The following is an 18,646-nucleotide window of genomic DNA, read 5'->3' on the forward strand; positions in this document are numbered from 1 at the left end:
TATTGCCATTTCTGCACGTTCCCTAAAAAGAAACAAAATAAAGTTCCATATGATAACATACACACTCTAACAAAACTAACAAAAGAAAGGATCATGTGACAATGAAATCATATCATGTAAACAAATGTGAACATATTTACTTTAAATAACCAATAAAGCAGCACATATCAACAAATAAGTTAGTTTCTTGATATCATCTCATCGTACTTTCACATATATCACCACACATAACATATATCACATCACACACAAATATTTCACCATTATTCTTCCATTTTTTGATCAAGAAAAATGGAGTCCTTGAGATCGCTTGCATTGTTGCTTTTGTTCGTTTTACCGGTCAGTGTTCGTGGGTGGGGTGTAGATGGTCATTTCACAACTTGCAAAATAGCCGAGGGAAGGTTGAGTCAAGCAGCGGCAGATGCGGTTAATAGTTTGTTACCAGATGGCGATTTAGCGAGTTTATGTTCATGGGCTGATCATGTAAAGTTTAGATACCATTGGTCTTCAGCACTTCATTATATCGATACCCCTGATAACCTTTGCACTTACCAATACAACAGTAAGTATTTTACTTATTTATTTCTATAATTTTTCTACCCGTTTACTGTTTAATGTTAGAAAATTTTTATTTGTGCTATATATGATATTTGATGAAATTAGAATTTTTCGTTGCTATAAGTTATATAAAAAATATCTAAAGTCAAAGTTGAAAAAAAAACTTTCAAAAGTCAAAATGAGACAGTTATTTGAGGACAAGGGGTTTTATTACTAACGGGCCAAACAGGATAAAAAGAAGCTAGTCCAAATGGTTGAAAGATCACCAAACCAAGTGTTTTGGGATAGACACAACCCGATCAACAGTAATATACATGTTTTCACACCGTTACAAAAACCGCCTGACCCGCCCATAACATCACTTATATTATATATGTACTTAATAATATGCAGGGGATTGCAAGGATGAAGATGGAGTGACCGGAAGATGTGTGGCAGGCGCCATTAACAACTACACAACACAGCTTCTTGACTATGGAAAACAATCCCCTCAGTGTAATTCTTTCTTTTTAGATCACAATAATATCCTATGTTTTTGACTTTTTTAGTCAAATTTAGTATTCTTCAAATTCAAAATGTTTGGTTCCTTCTGCATACCCATCACCAATTGTAAATACAGTCATTACTTAAACAAGTTCCCCGGAGAAAGTTTTAGTTTTCATTATATAAAATAGGCTATTTTGACTTTGACTTTCAGATAATCTCACAGAAGCACTGTTATTTTTATCTCATTTCATGGGAGACATTCACCAGGTACTCAACATAAAAAATTTCATGTTTCAAAGTTTATGTAAATGAGGATAATATATGGTTAATGCTCTAAACAAATGGATCATTTTTGGTTCTTACAGCCACTACATGTAGGATTCACCTCAGATAGAGGTGGAAACACAATCGACCTCCACTGGTTCACACGAAAAGCCGTACTTCATCACGTAAGTTTCGTAAGAAGCGAGATTTATTTCGTTAATTAACAAAATTTGTTCATGACTAATGAGAAAAAAATTGCAGGTTTGGGATGACAGCATAATTGAGACTGAAGAAGAAAGATTTTATAGTTCTAATGTTGAGAATCTTATCGATGCGATACAGACCAACATAACGGTATCACATAACTTGCATTCTTCTCAAAAACTTAACTGTTTGAAACTTTTCGGTGTTTAGTTAACTTTTACATCTTATGCTGGCAGAAAGAATGGGCAGATCAAGTTAAAACATGGGAAAACTGCAGTGGAAATCAGAAAACTTGCCCGAACATGTAAATTAAACCATTCCTTAAACTATAGATAAAAAAAAAAAATAGGGATGGAAATGGGCGGGTCAAGGTAAAATTTTGTACCCGTTGACGGGTCGCGGGTGGGTCAAACGATATACAATACCTGTTAGAGAAACCCGCGGGTATACGTATACCCTTAACCCGGTTACATATATTTAATTACACAATAATATATTTACATTTTCAGTGTAAATCCATAACTATTTGCCGGTTTACCCGTGGGTCGTTGGTATTCATGGATACATATTAGTTACTCCATAATATTAATTTTGTTAAAACCCATTTGTCATGGGTATCTGCGGGTCACGTGCACGGACGAAAAAACTAACACGTTGACTGGTAGAGGGGCCAGACGAGAAAAGAAAAATCATGACGGGTGAGTCGCAGATATAAGGAATCTGTGCCCGTCACCTCCTTGTGCCATCCTTAAATAAAGTTATTCTAACATTTATTCAATTTAACAGATATGCAACAGAAGGAATAAAAGCAGCATGCAATTGGGCTTATAAAGGAGTTGGGAATGATTCAGTTCTTGGAGGTAAGTCATGTTTGACTATTTGACCAACCTTGGATTATATTCCTTGTTCCTAAATATGAATCAACAAACTGTGTTATAAATTTATAATGCAGATGACTATTTCTTGTCGCGTATGCCTATTGTGAACTGGCGATTAGCTCAAGGCGGAGTTAGATTGGCAGCAACACTTAACCGAATATTCGTATGAAAACATAGTTCGATTCTACTATTATGACATTATTATTTAAAACCTAAACTGGAATATATGAATATATTTCAGCAAGTTCTTATTTACGTACATGTGAGAAGTATATAATCAGTCCGTCTTCTTCACGACAAGAACCGGGCACTTGGCATGATGGACACAGTATTTGCTAACACTACCCAATATAGTCCTGTAGAATAAAACACAAAAATGTTTATAACGTCATACGAGTACTTCATATTCTATTTTTTTTATCGACTAAAAACTAAAATTATGATAAATGGAGGCGAACCTCGTAACTGCTCCCCGACCATGACTGCCTACCACGAGCAACTGAACGTTTAGTTTATCCACTGCATTACATATGGCCACTTTGGGGTCTCCAATATCTGCAATTCCTTCTGCAGAGATCTACAAAGTTTTAAATGAAGTTCAATCATCAAAAATAAAAATACCGAATTTTGCTAACGCCAGCTTTTAGGGCTGTCGTTAACACGCTTCAACAGTTGTACATATTGGTTACTTATTAATTTAGTAATGGAGGTTACATGAATCTACAACTGTATAAAGCATGTTAACGACGGCCTTAAAAGGGTGTCGTTAGCAAAGTTCAAAAATCAATAGTAGATTTGAAATGTCGAAAGTAAAAACGAGCTGAGGTGGCACCCCGTAGTTAGAGCACGTTGTTTTAGCTTTCTTGAGTAGGTCAAGAGACGCCTTTTTCTCGCTTTCTTTCAGCTCTTTTATCAGCTCAGATGCTGAAATAACCATAAAAAGAAAAGAAATAAAATTTCATTTTAATTCCAATATTAGAAGTCAAAAATTTAAAATTACACTTACTTCCCCAAGAAGATGCATACAAATAGCCAATATCAACTGGAGTTCGCGCAGTGTAAATTAAAAGTTCCGAATCGAAAAGGGTCGAGGTAAGCGTTTCGAGGGCCCACTTAAGTGCATACTCACTGAACTCACTATCATCAATCGCCACCATCACCTTGTTCTTCATGCCGCTTTCAGTCGCCCTAACTTTAACGTCTTCCCCTGCCATCTGCACAAACACAACCTTTCTTAATTACGTGTTTCGTTTTATTAAAAACAACAAATGCAAAGAGGTTGTGACACCTTTATTTGTACTTTTATACCTGATTTCATTCTGTGTGCGATTTAAAGCGGTTAAGATCGTCTTTATATTCAAGTATGTAACCAGCTAGGAATCACATGTGGTTCCTTTTGTCTCTTTCTTTGTGATAAGAGCTTATCTGCTAAAAATAACATGTAATGCCGATACTCAGATAATGGGCCAGGCGAATTGGGTTGGGTTGATCCATCAAGTCGCATTCTGTCTGAATATTTGGACCATTTCTCGATTTGTCCGTGTCATTCTCACAAGTAACTAATACTGATAAACGGATAACAAACCGTACACAAATCTCCAAATTCACAGAGTAAACGAATAACAAACTTTTGAAAATTACATTTGTCATAGTAAATTTATTTAGTTTACATGATGCTATGTCTACATCTACATATTATTTAAACAACAAAACATTTAAAAAAGAGTTACAAAAGTAGAACCAGAAACGGGACACTCTAAAGAAGATACAATTTGATCTGATCCGCTTACACAGTTTTTTTAACGATAAGAACCGGGCACTTCACGTGTTGAACACAATGATTGCTTACACTACCAAGAAAAGCCCTGTTTCAAGTACCATTAATCGGCGTTCAAAATAACATATAAAATAAATACTTTACGTCTCGTACAATACGATCTTATAAAATACCGAATATACATACCTCTTAATCGGTCCACGGCTATGACTACCCAACACAAGAAGCTGAACATTTAACTTTTCAACTGCTTCGCATATGAGGTCCTTAGCATCCCCACTTTCAGTCATTGTTTTTGCTGTTATCTGTGCAAACAACAAGATCATATATACATTTAGAGAACTACAAATGCACCCTTCATCGTAGTTTGATCAAACCGTACCCCATATTTACTGCAAAGGTCCTTGGCTTGATCTAGTAAACTAAGAGCAATTCTCTTTTGATTTTCTTGGATATTTCTTATGAGCTCCGGTGCTGCCAAAACATGAATCGCAACTTAAAATATACTTTATAGCTACAAATTACTAATCTAGACATTAGCATGGTTGTAAAAGCTTCCCGACTCGGCCGACTAGTCCCCGACTAATCAGTATTTTGAAGTAGTCTGATTAATCTCGACTTGGCCAATCATTCAGTCAAAGTTGTCAAGTACACTTTGATTGGTCATAATCGGATTTATTCTGTCAAAATCGGTAAAAGTCGGTAAAAAATCAAAGTCAAAGTCAAAGTTAGTCTAAGTCCGACTAGTATCAGAGTTCACCGATTATTCCCTACGAGGTCCCAACCGGCTAGTATCGACTTTTTTAATCTAGCATATAAGCTCCAAATCTTCCATGAATTCATCACATATCTAATAAAATCTTTAACTTACAAAATTTATGTCAACAAATTGGCATTATTGAGAGTAATCAATCTTATATATTTACTCTATAGTCTGTTGAGTACACTAGATATTATTAGTGTTTTAATATGATAAGCACATATACCGAATATTCAATAGTATTAAACAACAAGAGCTTAGATAAAAAAAAAAAAAAAAAAATTATAAGTAATATAGTAGAAGTTATGAATAGAGATGGACATACGAGTAGAACCGTAGGATGAAGCATGAAGATAGGTGTAATCGGAGATGGATTGTGCAGTGAAAACTATAAGTTGCTTGTTAACTATTGATTCATTAAGATTTTGAAGGGCCCACTCAAGTGCATATCGGCTATATTCACTTTCATCAATCGCAACCATCACCTTCTCCTCCTTGTTCTGCTGATCAACTTCCATTTTTGTTTCCCAAATAAATTTTTAGCTATTTTTTGTTCTTTTTTTTTTTTTTTTTTTTTTTTTTAACTTTACTTTGTATGTGAAGCGGTGGCAACTTTATTTATATTACGAAGTATGCTATGCACCAGAAGTTTCTTTCAAATATTCAAAGTCAAACCTTATTACACCCGTGCCATCTCATTTCTCATGTAACACGCATCATATATTTTATCACTCCCATCTAAAACACACTTCAGAATGGTGAATAGCTTGACCCACTATATTATTTTATTTAATTTCACCAAAGTGCAAATTAATGTATTTTGTACAATCATTTTAATTTAATGGGCGGATTACTGAGTCTAACACATACCGAATACTTTTTCAAAAACAAACATATGACAGAACTATTCTCAAGACCCAATATGATGACTAACAAGAAAGTTGGTGATGTGTTTTGCTGGGAAATGGGAAAATGGGAATAAGAAGGGGGAAAATGCGAACAGTAACGTCGACCATTCAGGAGTGTAATTCACTCTTGTATTTAGTATGTTGTATAATAATAATATAACAACTGATGATTAAGAATAAAGGCTGTTAGTTACGTTGCCTTACACAATGATTAGTTGATATACAACAGCAATCCAACATCTTATGTAAAAGTACTATTTATCATGTAATACATCTCATATGGTTGTGCTGCCACAAAGAATTGGTTATACCAAGTAATACCAAAAAATAAGGTATTACTCCGTATATGATATCATACATTAATTGGGATCCTCATGACGAAGGAACTGGACAATTTTGGATCTCACCTCCGTTGGAATACGAACTGGACGATAGTTTTTGTCCAGCCAAACTACAGTTGCTTGTGCCTCCAAAATGGGCTACAGATAAACACACACGTTATCACACGTCATGAGCAGCAATACATAAAAAGAAAACAGAAACGGATAAATGTGTGTAACCTCTTCATTTGGGACTTTAAAGATCAAGTGTTCAAAGTATATACGAGCAGCTGACATGTCGGATATTCTCATTCTCAAAGTAAACTTGTCCCCAATCTGTTTTTTATATAACATGAACAAATATGTAGTTAAAATGACATAAGAAATGATCTTATAAAAGTTTTTGTGTTAAGAATACTACACATTCGAAACTTTAAACAAATATTGGAAGAAAAAAGAAAAAGAAAAAACTGTTAGTCATAGAGACAACGCGTACCCTCAAAGGTGCAAGATATTTGATGAACAAATCTGATAGTGCTACTGCATTACCACTTTTAGCAATTGTATCAATATTAATGCCAATCTTTTCCATAAGTTGGTGACGACCTATTGAATTAACGATTAACGGATTCAATTAAAAATGGTGGAGAAAATGGATTTGAACGCGCTGAAGTCAACAACATAATCAAGAAAATGAAAATTGTGATCAAATTATTCACTGAATCATTTATCTTATTAATAAATGGCCTAAACAGGAACTAATTTAATCATCAAAATGATTTATGCTCAGAAACGAATGTGACCTAAATTATGGTAAGGCAACGATCAAAATGAATTAGATTACCATGTTGACAATAATTTACGAAAACTGCATTGTTCACAACTCCATACTGATCCAATTCGTAATCTCGAACACTAAGCTCAATATCATGAAATCCACTCATTCTGCCAAAAAAAATTAATATGAAAAAAAAAAAAAAAAAAAAAAACATGTCAAACAACATTACAGGATGCTCTCTCCCACATAAACAGAGTTTTCTTTTGAATTTTCATAGTTAAATAAACAAAGTACTACTCAAGTTAAAAATTGATACTACCATTACTACGGAATTAAAGTTATTGTCCACTATCAAGACAGCTATAAAAGTGAAATACATTTTCTGAATTTATTTAAATAATACATTGGTAATTTCATATTTATTTTGCTAAATACAAATTGAAAAGAATTGAACTAATTACAATGATAATAACATGATATGAAGCATAATTCTTTAAATTATGAGTTACCCTTTTCCACCTTTGAGATCGAATGCGAAATTGTTACTGTTTCTGATGGTTGTTTTGAGTGACCGTAACCGCAGTTGCCGGCGGTGGTTAGTTCCCGGAATTAAGTGAACATTTGATGACGGACATTGAATTCCGATGGGAACACGTGAAGACGGCATGACCGAATAGGGTAATGATGACAGCGACATTATCAAATTTTCAACTCTGTTTGTATCGAATTTTAATTTCATCGACTTGTTTCTGGTAGTAGTTCGGTAATAAATAATAAATGATTATATTATGAAAAAAGTTTAAATAAAAACACTTAATGATACAAAACAAACCCTTATATGAATAGGGATTTTAAATGTGAGCCACTATAACTATTTCCTTTGTCGACTAATCGAGTAGCAACTATAAAACATTGTATTTGGATTGTAACCTTCATTGCTTTAATGAAGGGACATATTAATATATTTCACCTTTTTCGCCAAAACAAAGAGAGTAGCAAATATAAATATTCTATTGTTCATTCATAATAATAATGTATAGTTAAATACTAATAAGACTCTTTTTATAGTTAGATACCAATAAGACTTTTTTCTACATTACGCATTAACTGCCATCCTCGTGACGAAGGAATTGGACATATTTGGATCTATACTCTGTTGGAATACGAACTGGACGATAGTCTTTGTCAAGCCAAACTGCGGTTGCTCGTGCATCCAAAATGGGCTACAGATAAACATAGACATTAGTTAATACATTATCACACGTCACGAGCAGCAATATATAAAATGAAAACAAAAACTTGTTTACAGACACTCATAAAGAAACGGATAAATGAGTGTAACCTCTTCATTTGGGATCTTAAAGATCAAGTGTTCAAAGTATATACGAGCAGCTGACATGTCGGATATTCTCATTCTCAAAGTAAACTTGTCCCCAATCTGTTTTTAGAATAATTTATAACATGAACAAATATGTAGTTAGAATAAAAAGTAAATACAGTTTTCTCTGTTTAAGCTACCCGATGAAGGAGAGTATTTCTAGTTGGGTGTACGCAGCCTAATTGAAACTACACCAAGATAAGGTTTGAACCTAAGACATCCTGTAAAGATATTAGGACTCTAACCATTAGGCTATCTTGGGATGTAGTTAGAATGATACAAGAAGTGGACTTATAAAGATTTTGTCATGAACACTACACATTCGCAACTTTTCCAGATATTGGAGAGGACTTTTATACCATCATCAATAATCTTAATCTTGCAAAATAAAACGAACATAAGAAAGATAAAAAGAACTACATGTTATAGAGATAAGACTTACCCTCAGAGGTGCAATATATTTGATGACCAAATCTGATAGTGCTAATGCATTTCCACTTTGAGTAATTGTAGCAATATTTATGCCAATCTTTTCCATAAGTTGTTGACGTCCTGTTGAATGAACGATTTCAATTAGGAAAATGGTAACTATTGCTCTAGGGGTTATGGTTAAGCATTAGCTACAAAGTTAATATTTTTCAATATAAAATTACTTGTTTTCATGAATAAATTGACCGAACTTAAGTATGGAAAGTACGTTATAATATGAAAATTTTACACATTGCAATAAATTTTTTTTTTTTTAAAAGCAAGATAATATATTATTATCATTAAATCGAAACCTTAATACATCACAGTCTGCAGGAGAGAATGCAGAATGCATCTCACTAATTCTGAACATTACAACTCGATCATTAAGCAGTTTGTAGCAATTACAATTCAATGTGATAAAAATGATACCGACTTAGCCAGTATTCTCCTTTCAATTAAACCTCAGAGAATTGAAACTGCAATCATTACTCTCGTTGATAATTAGCCTAATAAGGGACTAAATAAAATACAAAATGGTTAATGCTCAAAAACAAATGCGACTGGACAATATTCTAAATAATGGTATCGAAACGATCAAAGTGAATTCAGATGCTAGTTTGTTTGTGCTCTTAAAAGACTCACCATGTTGACAATATTTTGCGTAAATTGCATTGTTCACAACTCCATACTGATCCATTTCATAATCTCGAACACTAAGCTCAATATCATGATATCCCTTCATTCTGCCCAAAAATTGGGATTAAATAAAAACAAAATTTAATCTGTCAAACAACATTATACGATGTTGTATTCCACATAATCAGAGTATTCATTTGACTTTTCAAGGTCAAACAAAGTACTACTCAAGTTAAAAGTTTTTACTATAAGTTAATGTCTACTATCAAAACCGCTATAATACCTCATAGATACACAGAAAAAGGTGCCGAAAATAATAATATTATGGTCATACTACTAAAATAAGTTTTATTTTTTTGTACACTAAAATTTACTAAGATTGACCGTCAAACTTCTTAGATGTTTTGGTGAATGCAAAATTATAAAAGAACTGAACCAATTACAATGATGATAACATTATGGAAAAGTTCTTTGAATTATGAATTACCCTTTGCAATCTTTAAGATCAAATTCGAAATTGTTACTGCTTCTGATTGTCGTTTTGAGTGACCGTGACCGTAACCGCAATTGCTGGCGGTGGTTAGTTCCCGGAAAAACATGAACATTTGATGACGGAACCTGAATTCCGTAGGGGACACGTGAAGAAAGAATGATCACGTGCCCTCCATAGGGTAATGATAGCAGCGACATTGTCAATTCTTCAACTCTGTTTGTAATGAATTTTGATTTGATCGAGTTGTTTCAGTTAATAGTTCGGTGATAATGAATATGAAATTAAATAAAAACACGTTAAGATACAAAACACACCCATAAGGTTTACAAATACTTACTAGTCACCCCTAAGAATAGGATTTCAAATATGAGCCACTGTACCTTTTTCCTTTGTTGACTAAAAACACTTTAAGATACAAAACACACCCTAAGGTTTACTAATACTTACTAGTCACCCCTGTGAATAAAAATTTCAAACATGGAACACCGGTGAAATGCGCGGTATAGTAAATTTTTTTTTGAGTTTGTAACTGTAACATCCCGTCTTTTTCCGTCTACTTTCCGTTTAATTATTTTAAAGTCCGTTATATAATTATAACATCTTCCGTTAATACGCGTTTTTAAAATATTTCGTTTAGGTAATTCACGCACCCGCTTTCGAACCCGAGGGACTAAACTTGTCAATGAGCCAAAGTCTTGACTAGGTCAAAGGGTCAACACCCATCTCCTCCATTCATTTCATCCCCAATTTTTCCACTACTTCCACTTTATTCTCTCAAACACCAAATCAAAGAATCATCATCCATTTTGAATCTAGCAAGCGTTCTTCAAAACAAATTACATATTCGGAATCCTTGCATCTTCCTCTTCGAATCCATACCAACTTCATTTCATTTGGGTAACTTTCTAAAAACACTAAATTTCTTGTTCTTGATCTTTAAAACTTAAAAATGTTAATTAGTGTCTATGGCTCAAGTCTAACATGAATATGTGATTTATATGCTTGATCTTATTATTTTGAGTAACTAGCATGAACTTGATAAATGAGTGTGTTTAATCTTGAGTTGGGTTGATTAAATGTTGTTAGATGTTAAAAGTGCATGTATTAAATGTGTTACTAGCATCACTAGCTTCAATTTAGTATGTAGGTTGACTTAGAAAGACTTCAATAACTTGATTGATGAATTTATGATTTTGAGTTAGGGTTTGATAGAAGTAAAATGAACTTTTGATGCATTAAATGACTTGCAATGTTGTTTGTAAGTATTTAGTTGTATTGTATGTGTAATTACCTACGAAACGGCGTATTATATGTGTACATTTAATTTCCGAATCACCAAATGCATTTATGAACTTGAAAGCATTTATAATGAGCATTAATTGAACCTTCAATTTGGTTTTGATTATTATAAATGACGTTTTTGGTCAATGAAATACGTTTAGTTGTGTTCTTCGTTAAATTACCTTTCAAACGATATAAGGTGCGTGTTTTAAATGTTTACGGGTCATTAATTATGTTTGTTTGATGTTTGGCTTGTTTTGACACTTGAAAAACTGCCAGAATTTTGATCAGGTACCATGTAACACCCTGATTAATGGCCTAGATGAAACGAATAAATAATATTATTTTTGTTATATGATTTAAATATCATATTTAAATTATGGATAAATAATAACGACTAAATATAAAAGTGAAATAATAATTTATGAGTGGAGTATTTATTAAGTGGACAAATGAATACTTTTTATGACGATGGTCACAGAAATTATCTGTTTGATTAAATTAGACTCCGTTAGAACCGCCCAACGCGAGCATTGTGTTTTAGAAAACGGATAAAAATCAGGAGAATATAGCTATATATTAAAAGATTCGGTTACTTTAAAGAAAATGTAAAGTTGAGTACTGATTCTTGGATTTATATATATCGCCTTTTACTTTCATTTCTTAATTGGTAGTAAGTACTATATATTCTAAATTCTCGAATCTCTACGCTTTGTAATTGGATTAAATCAAGTATTACTTGATATTTGTTACTTTTGTGATCTAGCGACAAAGAAACAAGGTATGTATATATTTTATGTTTCTCCTTACTTCATTTTAGAAATGGTACAGAATCTAGGATCACATTTTAGCTCATAAATTACACCTTAATATGATTGATTCTTAACAAGCAAATGTTAGGGTGATTTATTCTAGTGAATCGATAACTATGGGTATTTATATTCCTATGTTTCCTTTTTATTCTTTTTGGAAAATATATATATCATGAACACCCCATTAGTGTCGAACTACACATCTAAATCTTGAATTAAACTAGAAAAGCAATTGATTGTCCTTTGGGCTTCAAATCACTAACCGAATTCAGGTTAACGAATTTTAATTCCTTTAATATATATATATTTATTATTTAGATTAATATATATTGATTGTTTAGATTAGCTCTTTTAAGGGGTTTTTACAAAATATGAGTAACGATCGAATCTTATTTATTGTTGTTTAAGTGATTAAATTGATGATCGCTATATATATACATATATATATATATATATGTATATATATATACATATATATGTATATATATACATATATATATATATATGCTTTATGCATGACTTTGTTGATGATATTTCTCGAAATAGTGATTTTAGGGTTTATGTCAAAAAGTGTGTTAAATGGGTTTTGGCATGAATCTTGTGTGAAAAGTGTTATTAGTACTTGTTGATGTTAGAAATATGTTATACATATGCTATATGCATGACTTTGTTGATGATATTTCTCGAAATAGTGATTTTAGGGTTTATGTCAAAAAGTGTGTTAAATGGGTTTTGACATGAATCTTGTGTGAAAAGTGTTATTAGTACTTGTTGATGTTAGAAATATGTTATACATATGATGTGTGAATTTTGTGTATCGTCAAATCGACCAAAACAATGCTTTTGATTCTGTATATATTCGAGATATGATTACTGACTTGGATTGTATTATTCTCAGGTGATAAGAGTAAGCAGAAGACTCAGTAATATTAGACCACTGAGTACTTGCGGATATCGGTGAGTGGAACTGTCTTTTCGGATATTAGTATAGAGTAGCAAGTTGTGCTACTGTTGTTATGATCGCCCGATTAGATTGCCATGATAGTATATTGTTGATATGTTGTGTTGATTATATGATTATATGTGCACCAGTTGATTCGATCTTGATTTGTGAGGTCGGATGCCGGGAGTCAGTCTTGATTTGTGAGGCTGTACTCATGAGGTCAACCTTGATTTGTGAGGTTGGGTTCGAGTGTTAACGTGATGCCCCGTACAAAACCATCGTGTACGATTCATCAACAACAGGATCATAACAAGGTCAAACACTATATGCTGTTTCAAAACAAGTTTGCATTCATGAATAAAGGTGACGTCTTAACCAAGATCAAATGTTTTACAACCAAAAGTATGCTTCTATGATTGGAAGCAAGTAATAATAGTACGTGACCCAATGGTCGTTACAAATCATTGTTCAAAAGTAATAAAGTTTGTATGCAAGATAAAATGTTTCATGCGGTGACATCTCTAGTAAGCACAGCGGAAGTCTACAAGGCATGACTAGTACAGCGGAAGCAAGAAACCTTAAGCACCTGAGAAAAACATGCTTAAAAACGTCAACACAAAGGTTGGTGAGCTATAGTTTAAGTATAACAGTAATGTAAGGTAGGCCACGAGATTTCAGTGCTTCAAAGAGCGTTTCAAAACAGTATGTAAAGTATATGTTTAACCGTGGGCACTTGGTAACTAACTTAACGTTTATCACCCCCTAAAAGTACACTTGGCGAGTGTGTATGTTTACGAAGTATTAAACACCCGTTAAATGCTAGCGCTACTAGCCCGAGTGGGGATGTCAAACCCTATGGATCCATATCTAAGATTCACGTTCACCGGTTCAAAGACCAATGACTAAACGTTACCGAGCTAAGGGGAAAGTTTATGCCGTTGTATAACCCACACATATATAAAGTTTAAGTACTCATGCCTAGTATGTAAAACATAAAATGCGTATGTATTCTCAGTTCTCAAAATAGTTAAAGTAAAAAGGGATGCTATAACTTACAGTGTAAAGTAGTAGTAAAGTTGACACGGGAAAGGTAAGCAAGTATGTTTGTCTGAAAAGGTCCTCAACCTAAGTCAAAAGTTACTAAGTCAGTAAATTGTCCCAATAGGTTTAAATGTATGTAAATTAGGTCTTAAGTATCATCATCATTCATCGTCAAACAAAAAGTATAAAGTAAGTTTCATTCTAGAAAAGAGTTTAAAACAAAGGCTGATTTCGATCAGTCGCCACGGCCTCTATACAAACTGAATTGAGGTGAGACCAGTGGTCATGGCTCCGTATATAAGTCCTTTAGTTGCTGTAAAAATTCCAGAACCAAACTCGTCTTCGTTTGACCGTGGCGACGGTTTAAGTGCGAGTAGGTCAGAATTTTTTCAGCACAACGTTAAAAGGACATAGTGACGTTCGGAGGGCCATGGATCCTAAACCGTAGCTCGGATTAAGACGAGTCTTAAACAAAAAATTATCTACTCGAATAGAACTAACTGAAAATCAACTTTACAGTAGCCCAGGTATTCTGATCAGACCCGAAAAATAGTAGGTTTAGTGTTCTGGTGGGTTCTTGGTGCTCGATGCTCATCACGGTTCTCATCCTTGATGCGTATAGCTTCAAGTATACAACTCGTTGATGTGTTAGCATCATCTTTACCAATTTTTGACCATCATAACACAAGTGTAAGTCTAAGATAAGTAGCACAACTAAATTAAGTGTTGCAAGTAGTTTGATGAACCAAAGTTACATCAAGATCTTAGATCCGACACATACATGAACTCTAAAAGTAATATTAAGCTACAAACTTGAAAGTAAACTAAATAATCAAGATCTTAAGTTGTAGAACATAGTTATTAGTTAGATCTTGAAGATCTAAGACCCAAAAGTCTAGATCTAAAGTTACTAAGTTAAATCCTAAGTCATAACACTTGAATCTTTACTTAAATGAAACCATAAGTTATGAAACTTAGATTCTCATCTTGTAAAGTGTATGTAAGCTCATAAGCCCTTGTTTGCAACAAAATTAGAAGACCATAAGCTATAGAAACTTAGATCTTTCATAAGTATATGAAGTTATAACTAGAAAGTTATACTTCCATGTTCTTGAACTTATAAAGTTAACTTTTAGTTTCAAGAAATATGAGATCAAGATTAACTAGTAATACTTGACCAAATTAACAACATCACAACTTTAAAGTACATAAAATGAAGAAATAAATTAAATCTACAAGTAACAAGTTCATGGTTGTTCATACTTTAAAGATTCAAGCCAAGGCTTTGATCTTTAAGAAAGTAAACCTTAAGTTTACAAACATGAATACAAGTATGGTTTTTACAACTCATGAACTTTAAATCTTTGAAACATTAAGTGTAGAACCATAACTAGAAAGCTTAGGTCTTTGTATGTTCTTGTATGAACAAGATAAAATGAAGAACAAATAAGAAAGTTTGATTCTTACAACTAGTAAGTAACAACTACAAACAACAAGTAAGTAAACCTCAACAAAAAACAAGTAACTTAAACAAGCAAAAGATGATGATGATGAGAGTGTAGGCTACGGTTTTGGACAAGAGAAAGGAAGAAGAAAAGTTCTTGTTACTTACAATTTTAGAGAGAAAAGATGAGAGAAAAATGAGTGTGTAAGTATGTGTGTGTAAAAGTGAAAGGATACTAGTGAATGCAAGTAACTAAGTAATACAAAAAAAAGATTTTGAACTCCCTCACACTCCATGTGAGGCCGACGGTTCTCAAAAAAGGGGAGAAGGGAAAAACCCACTAGTTACATGCATGTATTGGTGAAGATGCTATCTAAGAATGGTAATAAAGTAAGTTTGCATGGGAAAGATATGTAATTGTATAAATAACTAGTCTCCTTACAAGGTAATTAATCTAGTAAAGCCTTAAATGTAATACATACATGAAAGATGGGTTAAATAGTCCATTAAGTGTGTAGGGTGGGCTTCTAAGTCCATTAACACAAGCCCAAGTCCAAATAAGTAATAATCTAAATAAAAGCCCAAGTAATTAACTAGTAATCTTAGTTAATTAAAAATGATTAATAAAAATTAATCATGAATGTAAATAATATTCTAAATATTATTCGTGAAAAGTTCGCGTGTCACAAAGACGTGTCGGGCCATGTAAAGTCAAGTATGATAACAAGTAAACGTATAAAAATACATTTATTAAATCACAAGTATTAATAGTAAATATTAATAATAAACGTTGAAAAATTCAGGGTCGTTACATTACCCACCTGTTAAAGAAAATTTCGTCTCGAAATTTTAAGCTGAGGTAGATGGAGGAGTCGGGAAAAGGTGAGGATACTTCTGCATCATTTGATCCTCTCGTTCCCAGGTAAACTCAGGTCCTCGTTTGGCATTCCATCATACTCGGACGATCAGAATCTTGTTGTGTTTCAAAGTTTTGACCTCAGGGTCCATGATTTCAACAGGCTCTTCCACGAAGTAGAGTTTGTCGTCAATTGTAAGTTCCTCCAATGGTATGACATGTTCCAGTTCGGTAAGACACTTCTTCAAATTCGATACATGAAAGGTAGGATGAACTGAGCTCAATTGAGTTGGAAGATCCAAACGGTAAGCAACGGGTCCAACACCTCCAAGATTTCAAAAGGACCCATGTATCGCGGGTTTAACTTCCCACGCTTTCCAAAATGGATCACACCCTTCCAAGGTGCAACCTTCAACATTACACGATCACCCACGTTGAATTCGAAGTCCTTACGTTTAAGGTCGGCATAACTCTTTTGACGATCACGGGCCGTCTTGAGTCTCGCTTGAATCTGGACAATCTTCTCAGTTGTTTCATAGACTATCTCGGGTCCGGTGATTTGTGTTTCGCCTACTTCGGCCCAACAAATAGGAGATCGGCACTTGCGGTCATACAACGCTTCAAAAGGTGCGGCATTAATACTCGAGTGGTAACTGTTGTTGTAAGAGAATTCGGCTAGCGGCAAATGCCTTTCCCAAGCCTTTCCAAAATCAATGACACATGCACGTAACATGTCTTCTAAAGTCTGAATCGTGCGTTCGCTTTGTCCATCGGTCTGTGGGTGATAAGCAGTACTCATGTTGAGACGAGTTCCCAAGGCTTCTTGTAAAAGAACGCCAAAATCTGGAAGCAAAATGGGGATCGCGATCTGAGATGATCGATAAAGGCACACCATGACGAGATACAACCTCTTTGATGTATAGTTGAGCGAGTCTCTCCATCGTATCCGTCTCCTTCATGGCTAAGAAGTGCGCAGATTTAGTAAGACGGTCAACAATAACCCAGATGGTATCGTATCCGCCCACCGTCTTTGGTAACTTCGTAATGAAATCCATTGTTATCCTTTTCCACTTCCATTATGGGATTTCCGGTTGTTGAAGTAATCCAGAGGGCCTCTGATGCTTGGCCTTAACTTTCGAGCGAGTCAAACACTTACCAACATAAGTTGCAACGTCTTTCTTAAGATTAGGCCACCAATACTGTTCCTTAAGATCGTGGTACATTTTGCCCGCTCCAGGGTGAATCGAATATCTCGACTTGTGGGCTTCATCTAGTATAAGGTTCCGTAGATCTCCATAACGAGGTACCCAAATTCTTCCGGCATAGCATCGGAGTCCAGTTTCCTTAACTTCGAATCGAGAAACGAGGATGTTCAAGTATTCGTGAGATATATTCTCTTCCTTGGGAGCCTCATCTTGGGCTGCTCAGATCTGGCTATTGAGATTCGAATGAATGGTGATGTTCAGTGCCCGAACACGAAGAGGTGCCATCCTCTCCTTTCGGCTCAAAGCGTCAGCTACAACATTGGCCTTGCCAGGGTGATAACGAAGTTCACAATCATAGTCATTCAGCGTCTCGATCCATCGACGCTGTCTCATATTCAGTTGTTTCTGATCGAATATGTGCTGGAGACTTTTGTGGTCGGTAAAAATAGTGCTCTTAGTTCCATAAAGATAATGTCTCCACAGTTTTAATGCAAAGACAACGGCTCCAAGATCGAGATCGTACGTAGTGTAATTTCGCTCGTGAATCTTCAGGTGATGGGAGGCGTAAGCGATAACCTTTGTGCATTGCATCAGTACACAACCGAAACCACTTTTTGAAGCATCGCAATAAACGACGAAATCGTCACTGCCTTCAGGAAGTGATAAGATAGGTGCGGGGGTTAACTTCTTTTTCAAAGTTTGAAATGCAGATTCCTGTCCGGGTTCCCAAATGAACTTCTTCCCTTTGTGAGTCAGCGCGGTCAAAGGATGCGCAATTAGAGAAAAACCTTCAATAAATCTTCGGTAATAACCGGCGAGACCTAAAAATTGGCGGATATGAGTAGGAGTCGTGGGGGTTTCCCACTTGCTGATAGCTTCAATCTTGGCGGGATCAACTTTGATACCCTGGTCGCTCACAACATGACCCAGAAATTGGACTTCCTTCAACCAAAATTCACACTTGGAGAATTTCGCATAAAGTTGCTCTTGTCTCAAGAGTTCAAGCACTAATCAAAGATGTTGCTCATGCTCTTCTTCGCTCTTGGAGTAGATGAGGATATCCATTATGAAGACGATAACGAACTTGTCCAAGTATGGTTTGCAGACACGGTTCATGAGGTCCATGAACACGGCACGTGCATTGGTTAATCCG

The 18,646-nt window shown here is 34.5% G+C and overlaps 4 protein-coding genes across 4 annotated transcripts; 1 reads left to right on the top strand and 3 right to left on the bottom strand.

Annotated features, from left to right (window-relative positions):
- The first annotated feature begins 228 nt into the window (after positions 1–228).
- LOC139896865 (endonuclease 2-like) lies at positions 229–2,700 on the top strand. Its single transcript, XM_071879510.1, has 8 exons — positions 229–562; positions 952–1,053; positions 1,256–1,311; positions 1,410–1,493; positions 1,570–1,662; positions 1,749–1,816; positions 2,299–2,372; positions 2,465–2,700. Exons 1-8 carry the CDS (start codon positions 292–294, stop codon positions 2,557–2,559), a joined length of 843 nt encoding a protein of 280 aa, XP_071735611.1. The 5' UTR covers positions 229–291; the 3' UTR covers positions 2,560–2,700.
- On the bottom strand, positions 2,137–5,484 carry LOC139900436 (uncharacterized). The gene is made up of 9 exons (XM_071883207.1): positions 5,253–5,484; positions 4,550–4,641; positions 4,354–4,472; positions 4,181–4,255; positions 3,957–4,017; positions 3,397–3,604; positions 3,223–3,314; positions 2,849–2,967; positions 2,137–2,746 (listed from the first exon to the last, which is right to left on the bottom strand). The coding sequence occupies exons 1-9, from the start codon at positions 5,443–5,445 to the stop codon at positions 2,668–2,670; spliced, it is 1,038 nt and encodes a 345-aa protein (XP_071739308.1). The 5' UTR covers positions 5,446–5,484; the 3' UTR covers positions 2,137–2,667.
- A 617-nt stretch (positions 5,485–6,101) lies between these two features.
- LOC139896866 (acyl-acyl carrier protein thioesterase ATL3, chloroplastic-like) lies at positions 6,102–7,646 on the bottom strand. The gene is made up of 5 exons (XM_071879511.1): positions 7,443–7,646; positions 7,000–7,100; positions 6,652–6,761; positions 6,396–6,491; positions 6,102–6,314 (listed from the first exon to the last, which is right to left on the bottom strand). Exons 1-5 carry the CDS (start codon positions 7,628–7,630, stop codon positions 6,195–6,197), a joined length of 615 nt encoding a protein of 204 aa, XP_071735612.1. The 5' UTR covers positions 7,631–7,646; the 3' UTR covers positions 6,102–6,194.
- A 261-nt stretch (positions 7,647–7,907) lies between these two features.
- LOC139896867 (acyl-acyl carrier protein thioesterase ATL3, chloroplastic-like) lies at positions 7,908–10,117 on the bottom strand. The gene is made up of 5 exons (XM_071879513.1): positions 9,906–10,117; positions 9,425–9,525; positions 8,754–8,863; positions 8,276–8,371; positions 7,908–8,156 (listed from the first exon to the last, which is right to left on the bottom strand). The coding sequence occupies exons 1-5, from the start codon at positions 10,106–10,108 to the stop codon at positions 8,037–8,039; spliced, it is 630 nt and encodes a 209-aa protein (XP_071735614.1). The 5' UTR covers positions 10,109–10,117; the 3' UTR covers positions 7,908–8,036.
- Positions 10,118–18,646: the final 8,529 nt, after the last annotated feature.

The sequence above is a fragment of the Rutidosis leptorrhynchoides genome, chromosome 3 (assembly GCF_046630445.1).
Source record: "Rutidosis leptorrhynchoides isolate AG116_Rl617_1_P2 chromosome 3, CSIRO_AGI_Rlap_v1, whole genome shotgun sequence".
Lineage (NCBI taxonomy): Eukaryota > Viridiplantae > Streptophyta > Magnoliopsida > Asterales > Asteraceae > Rutidosis > Rutidosis leptorrhynchoides.

Bases quoted from the DNA above. Each gene is read 5' to 3' on its own strand.
- LOC139896865 (XM_071879510.1), top strand. From the start codon at position 292: ATGGAGTCCTTGAGATCGCTTGCATTGTTGCTTTTGTTCGTTTTACCG. The intron at 1,312-1,409 runs GTACTCAACATA...TGGTTCTTACAG, and splicing joins TCATGGGAGACATTCACCAG to CCACTACATGTAGGATTCAC. The intron at 1,663-1,748 runs GTATCACATAAC...TTATGCTGGCAG, and splicing joins CGATACAGACCAACATAACG to AAAGAATGGGCAGATCAAGT.
- LOC139900436 (XM_071883207.1), bottom strand. From the start codon at position 5,445: ATGGAAGTTGATCAGCAGAACAAGGAGGAGAAGGTGATGGTTGCGATT. The intron at 4,473-4,549 runs GTACGGTTTGAT...TTGTTTGCACAG, and splicing joins ACCTTTGCAGTAAATATGGG to ATAACAGCAAAAACAATGAC. The intron at 3,315-3,396 runs GTAAGTGTAATT...TGGTTATTTCAG, and splicing joins GTATGCATCTTCTTGGGGAA to CATCTGAGCTGATAAAAGAG.
- LOC139896866 (XM_071879511.1), bottom strand. From the start codon at position 7,630: ATGTCGCTGTCATCATTACCCTATTCGGTCATGCCGTCTTCACGTGTT. The intron at 7,101-7,442 runs GTAACTCATAAT...TTTTTTTGGCAG, and splicing joins GATCTCAAAGGTGGAAAAGG to AATGAGTGGATTTCATGATA. The intron at 6,492-6,651 runs GTACGCGTTGTC...TATAAAAAACAG, and splicing joins AATATCTTGCACCTTTGAGG to ATTGGGGACAAGTTTACTTT.
- LOC139896867 (XM_071879513.1), bottom strand. From the start codon at position 10,108: ATGTCGCTGCTATCATTACCCTATGGAGGGCACGTGATCATTCTTTCT. The intron at 9,526-9,905 runs GTAATTCATAAT...ATTTTTGGGCAG, and splicing joins GATCTTAAAGATTGCAAAGG to AATGAAGGGATATCATGATA. The intron at 8,157-8,275 runs GTTACACTCATT...GTTTATCTGTAG, and splicing joins TTAAGATCCCAAATGAAGAG to CCCATTTTGGATGCACGAGC.